Genomic DNA, 6,470 nt, shown 5'->3' with positions numbered 1-6,470 from the left:
CTTGGAGCCTCGGGGATCTGAGAATTCTCAGAAATTCGGGGTGTCCTTGTATATGTGGGCTTTTTTTTTCTGAGAGATGATCTATAGTTTCCGTCAGATTTTCAAAGGGATATAATCTAAGAATCACTATTCTTAGAGGATTCTTTAAGGAATATGGAAAAGTTGTATACAATGATATCAGATAAAGCCTGATGTTTATGAGATCAAAGATATGCATTTGAGTTATTTTTCTCTGAAAGACAATCAGATCAGGCCTGCCTATATAGTTGCAGCAAAACCAGTCAGGGAAATTAGAGTATAGCTGAGAATATAATTTAGACAGGCCCATTGTATGAAATACGGTAATACTCAATGCTATAACATCATCATCACCTCAGTAGCTTAACAAAATAAAAGTTTACTTCTCATTCACACGAAGTCTGATTCCTGGTCAATAGCAGCCTTCCATGTGATCATTCAGGGATCCAGGCTCCTTGTAGCCTATGACTCTGTCTTCTTTTATAGCTTTGAAGTCCTCTGTTAGAATTTCAATATCTTGCCAGTAGATAGGAGAAGAAAGAGAAAGTATGGAGGATTACATGAGGGTTGGACATCTTTTCTACCCACACTCCTTCAATTAAAATTCAGTCACATGGCCTAACCTAATTGTAAGGGAGGGTGAAATGTAGTCTAACTGCATTCTCAGGGTGTAAAAGAAATGACTTTTGGTGAACACCTAGCATTTCTGCCCTATCCTCTCAAATGAAACAACAGGACCAGGAAAAGTTTGGAGAACAGGAAGACATGCCGCTTTAGATACTAAAAGAAAATCCAATGTCATAGGAAGACCAACATATTCCACAGAAAACAGGCTAGAAAACAGTGGAAGAAGCAGTTTTACAGGAGGTAGGAAAGTGTCTAGACTAGAGTAAGGAACAGAGTGACCTAAAACATATGAGCAAAAATGCTTAGAATTTTAGGCATGGAGGTAGGAGGAATTTGGGAATTTAGTGATCAATAGTAGAGCCCAAGTCACCAAATAGTATTTAGGAAGATGTGGGGTTAGGAGTGGCAATAAGAGTAGGATCAGGCAAGAGCAAGAGTGAAATAATCAAGAGATAGGAAGACTACAGAGAGGGGGCCTAGGCACAGCGTAGGGAGTCAAGACCATCTATTTGTGAGGTGACTCCTTGATGACCAGCATGTTGGGCAAGAGCTGTTTCAATGTCTCCTGTCCAAGGTCAGGACTGACCCTGGAGTGGTGCAGAGCCTCCAGATAGGGGTCAGCTGTGAAAGAGGCTCTGGAGGCCTGATAGGGCCTGACAAGACCCATCCTCAAATGTTCCCAGGAATCTTACTTTGCTTCTCCATCACAGGCAGCAACCCTGACCAACCCTACCTTCCTCACAAATTGTTCTGGGATGAAAAGGAACAACTGAGTCACTACAAACCCTTCAGGGCACAAAGCAAATGCCCCACTAAGAGTATGGAGAACCTGGGATAGCATATTTGCTTAGAAGAAATAATAAAAATAACTGCTCATATGTGCAAGACATGGTTCTTGGGCTTTAGATATATTTATCCATTAATCTTAACAAAAATCTTTATTTGAAGGATATGTCTTTATTACCTCAATTTATAGACTAAAAACTGAGCAACAGTCACTTATAAGTGACTTGCTCAAGTAAGAGTCAGAGCTGGGGTTCAAAAAGATCTGCCTCCAGAGTCAATAACCTCAACCACGATGGATACTGCCTTTCTTAGAAAGTCAAATTTGGCCCAAATTTCATATAATGTTTCACCTGATTAATGGAGGTGGCATTGAAGACACATCCTTTAATTTAAGTCTCCCCAGAAATCTCATCTACCGTTTTCTTTCCATAAAGTTGCCTCATCCTTTGGAATGAAGACAAGTTGTGGATCTCCCAAGAATGAGTCATGGACAGTTCCCTGGAGTGGCCACTTTCTCAAAGAATGCACACTATTAGGCAATAACAAGCTTTGAAATAAAATATGTGGCATATGAATGACCACAGTATGTCAAAGTTAGAAGGAAGCTTGGGGACCACAGTCCCACCGTTTTAGTACAGAGAAGCTAGTAGCTTTCAAAATGTCCCTTAGGAATAAGAGCAGATTGTCCTAACTTACACAGTAAAATACTTGCCTCCTTACCTCAGAACATTTTCTCTATGCAGCATAAGGGGATCATGAGGGTTAAAAGTCAGAAACTTTTAACAGTGATATAAGTGACTGCATGGATTCTTAGGTTGCTAGCAGGACTGTGAAAAAGATAAAAGGGTTCAACTTCATGAATTTGTTTTCTATGAAATAAGGAATCCAACATCTTATATAACTAATCAGGAGTTGTATATCCATCCATTCAAGCATTTATTCTATCACCCCAGGCTTTGCCCCAGCATTTATCCATCCATCCTTGCACGTATTCATTCATCCCAACCTTTATCCCAGCTTTATTCATCCATCCATCCACCCATCCACTCAACCACCCATGCAGGTATTTATTCATTCATTTGCACAAGTTTTCACTCATTACAAAATATCTACTGAGCCAAAAGTTGTGCTAAATCCTGGGTTTGCTTTATTTTCTAAAGCAATTGCAATCAATGTTTTTCTTTCTGTTTTTCAGATTTCAGGATATGGGATTCCAGTACTTTCCATTATAAAATGAACTTTATATTAAATATGTTCAGGAATCATAATAAGGCCATTATCTATGGCACGCTTTGCAGATTGCATCCATTAATTCAAAGGAAAGAGGATATCACTTAGGAGTATTTCCTTTGTTGCTCAGGACCTTATTTTTGGCCTTAAGTGTTTTTTATAGGCCACATACCTAGTCTCAAAACAGATATGGACAAGGCTCAGTCAACAGTGAACTGCCTTCAGTACCAAAGAAGTACTCAGATTTCGTCAAGTTGTGTCTCTGAGAGCTGTGCGGCCCTGTTGTCCTTGATGAAAAGTACTCCCCTGTGACAAAGACATGTATGGTCCGTTTTCTTGGGGGACAGTGGAAAAGGGGTCTCTACATCCTGCTTCCCTGTTAGGTCTATCAGTCAGTGTTATTTGTGCAAACACTGTAATGCACCTTCTACTCTAAAAAATTCTACCCCAATAGCCAGGGCTCCACTAATTCTAAAAGTGTAAAATGATTTTGTGCAGCACTTGGCTGTGTACCACATGGGAATGTTATTTTCTGATGATAATAAAGGAGGAGACGACTCAGAAAACAAAGCGCAGTATCAAGGTGGCAACACCCCAAATGTATTTATTCACTTTTGTATTACGGATGAGAAAGGTTTTCCTTGCTACAAAGGTTTGTTAAAAACAAGTTGATGCAAATCAATACGTAGTAGCTACAACTATTATCTATTGTAAACAGAATAATAAGCAGAAAATAAAAACAGAAGCAACTACCTTGGTGTACACAGACATTCCATTGTTTTCTGTTATAGAACTGATATGAATGCCACCATTTTTATTTCTTTATTGTATTTTTCCTTGAGACACATTTTTTAAAATTGCACATTGCTTTGCACTTGTCTTACCAGTTCAGGTTTGTAGCATACCAAAGAATTACAGAAAACTGTTTTACTATCAAGGTGGGGGCCATGTGGTCATTTATATATTACAAATGAAAAAGAAACAAGGTACAAAACGTGTGTGTTTGTGAGTGTGTGTGAGAGAGAGAGAGAGAGAGAGAGAGAGAGAGAGAGAGAGCCTGTGAATACTGGCTGGTAGGAAAGGCTTTAAACTAGTGGTCATCGAAATCATATATAATACCTATTAAACACTCACTTTGCTAGCAGCATGTAAATCACTGGATTGGTTGTTCAAAGACCAGACAAACAGAATTCCTGGATACTGTTTCCATTTGGGTTCTCCAGTTCGTATGGTTCCAGCTGGCGGTACTCAAAAGTCACACGGTTTATGTGTTTTCCGCTGGAGACCATGCGCACCACCGTGTTGTCGCAGCCAATTTTCATTTGGGCTATCATTCATGGAAAAAGTAAAAGTTTCCCAGCAAGTTAGAAACCACACAGCAAAACCACTTCTGTCAATCAGATCATTTAAAAACTCAAAGAAAGTGAGAGCTTGTATCTTCTCATGGGCCCAAACCATGCCAGGAGGGGAAACGTTTTTGTTTTCATGTTTGTTAGAATACAGAATTAACTTCAGAATTGTGACCCTGATCTCAGCGCTTCTCTTCATGTGCAAGAACACCGTTAGCCAGACAAATCTGGCTGCAGAGAGGCAAGAGGATATCTCCTTGTGCTTTTCACATTCAACCTGCAAGGCTCTGGTGGTGGCAGGGGCCTCTCCACACTACCCTTCTCTCTAGTTCAGTGTTCTCAGCGGAGGCAGTACTGCCTTCCAGGGACAGGCTGGAAATTAGCAGGGGTAGTTTTTGGTTGTCATAACATCTGGGGGTGCAAGTGATATTTAATGGGCAGGTTGGAGGCTAAATTGTAATGCTAAACATTGATGTTGACCAAAAAGATCACCTGTTTATTATTTTCTGAGCCTAGATAATAGTTGTTTTACATACAAACAAAAATATTTTGCATGATTTAGATAGACCACACTAAATATATTCATTTTTTCCCATTGTCCACCTACATTTTTCTCATTTTTCCATTTCTCTCTCATTTTTTTCCTATGCTTCATAGAAGGAATGACTTTTGATATCCTTACTTCTCTTAAATCCAATCTTATCCATTATCTGTATAAGCATCTGACAATGTTTATATATCTTCTGGTACAGATGTGCCTGAGTGGTTATATATTGAAACTCATCATTTTTATTTAAAATTACTTCTATTTTACTCTTCCAGCCTCAGGCTGGCTCCTGAGACAGGATTTATCTGCCCTATAATAATCCTTTCTGTTGTTTTAATCTACTTAATCTCCCTCCACCCACTTTGCCTCTGAGAAGCACTAGCATTATTGCGTAACTGGTACTTGACAAACAGGTGCCTGATTTTAAATGAAATAAAATTGCCAGACAGAGTTACGTATTGAGATAAAAGTCAATTTGGAGACATTATCTTAATATAAGAACCAGGGAGTCTGCATTATGCTTCTACAAGGAGGTTCAAATTTAATTTTCCTTAAATGATTTGGAAGGTCATTCTTTTTCTGATCTTGCTCTGAACTTTAATCTACATAACATGCCCCATTTCCTTTAGTTCATGTGCATATTATTTATTTGACATAATTACTAGGAAAGTCCAATTGAAAGAGCAGGGTCCCTAATAGTTCTTCATTGTCTGAACAACTTAGGAAGGGCTCATGGAAACATGGTGAATGAAGGAAAAAAGTGAAGTTAAAATGAAATGAGTCACAGAATTCAAACCTTCAAATTATCGTAAGACTAGTTTCAATCATCTGGATAATTTAGACAAAAGTGTTTTTTTGGCATTAGTCTTACCATTTTACCTAATTCAAATCATATAATTCAAGCACCAAAATTACTCTGGCCTTAATGATCTAAATTATAAGATATGGGTGTTCAATGGTGTTTAATCTAATCCTCACACGCATCTCCCACCGGCATAGAAGGCTGCATTGCCTCAGGGAACACATGCAAAGGGCAAGAGAAGCAACTTGCACTGACAGTTTAAACCAGAGCTCAAGTGTAAATTAGCATTAAATAACCCCTGTGTTTTCAGCAAAGTGAGTTCTTAGAAACTCTTGCCTTTACCTTGATTATCTAGCTTGCCCCGGACCCAGTCCTGCCTTAAATCTCATCCGAAGCTCTTTTATACAGGAGTGAATGAGGGACGGTGGACACCACATGTTGGGCCTTAGTGGTTACCGATGCATGAGAGAGAGATTTCAGAGATGTTTTGTTTATTAAGGTCCCAGTATTAGCTCAGAGAGAAAAAATACTGGGGTGCAGACCTGGTTTTAATTAAAACAGGCAACAGCTGATCAAAAGATGTCTGATTTATAGCTTCATCATCTAGCTGGGCCCGATCTGTGGTTACAAGAAAGGAATGGGGCTATGATAAGAATTTGCCATGAGGTTAAAGACTGTTGCTGTTTCCCTCCTGTTTTACTTTTGTCTCTTTAAAGATAATCTCCAATTCCTTCCCAGTTTTACTTAGGGCCAACCTTAAACACGCATCCTTGTTACTTCATACGTTTCTCTTCCAGTGTCAGGTACTTTGGTAATGCATTCTTCATAGTGTACATAGTCTTAAGTGTAAAATCCTTACTTGTGCACTTAATGTGCAAAATTGAAGATTTTTGGTGGGACTTCCCATGTATAAGAAATGTTAGGTGTTTCACTTAAGGAAATAATCTTGATGGGCACATAAATAATGATCAAAGAAACATCTCACCAGGGCCTTGAAAGGGATAGCAGAGATCCGCTAAAGGCATCATCTTGGAAGGGTCCAATCCACTTCCTCCCAGTAGCTCCACAAAGTCTCCTTTCCCCCCACAGCCTGCTGCAGGTCTGAGAGAAT

The 6,470-nt window shown here is 39.2% G+C and overlaps 1 protein-coding gene and 1 long non-coding RNA gene across 2 annotated transcripts in view; both read right to left on the bottom strand.

Annotated features, from left to right (window-relative positions):
* Positions 1-373: 373 nt before the first annotated feature.
* LOC107184943 lies at positions 374-2,252 on the bottom strand. Its single transcript, XR_001515846.1, has 2 exons — positions 2,152-2,252; positions 374-534 (listed from the first exon to the last, which is right to left on the bottom strand). It is a non-coding gene; the product is annotated as an uncharacterized LOC107184943 (long non-coding RNA).
* A 982-nt stretch (positions 2,253-3,234) lies between these two features.
* CRHBP (corticotropin releasing hormone binding protein) overlaps positions 3,235-6,470 on the bottom strand; it is a 10,671-nt gene continuing 7,435 nt past the window's right edge. Inside the window, exons 7-8 of the mRNA XM_006775457.2 lie at positions 6,345-6,460; positions 3,235-3,988 (exon numbers count right to left, since the gene is read on the bottom strand). Of these exons, the coding sequence (XP_006775520.1) occupies positions 3,831-3,988; positions 6,345-6,460 (274 nt within the window). The 3' untranslated portion in view covers positions 3,235-3,830. The remainder of the gene's footprint in view (positions 3,989-6,344; positions 6,461-6,470) is intronic.

Source organism: Myotis davidii, unplaced genomic scaffold (genome assembly GCF_000327345.1).
Source record: "Myotis davidii unplaced genomic scaffold, ASM32734v1 scaffold44, whole genome shotgun sequence".
Classification (NCBI taxonomy): Eukaryota; Metazoa; Chordata; class Mammalia; order Chiroptera; family Vespertilionidae; genus Myotis; species Myotis davidii.
The sequence above is the reverse complement of the archived record's forward strand: the minus strand, read 5'-3'. Positions and strand labels throughout refer to the sequence as shown.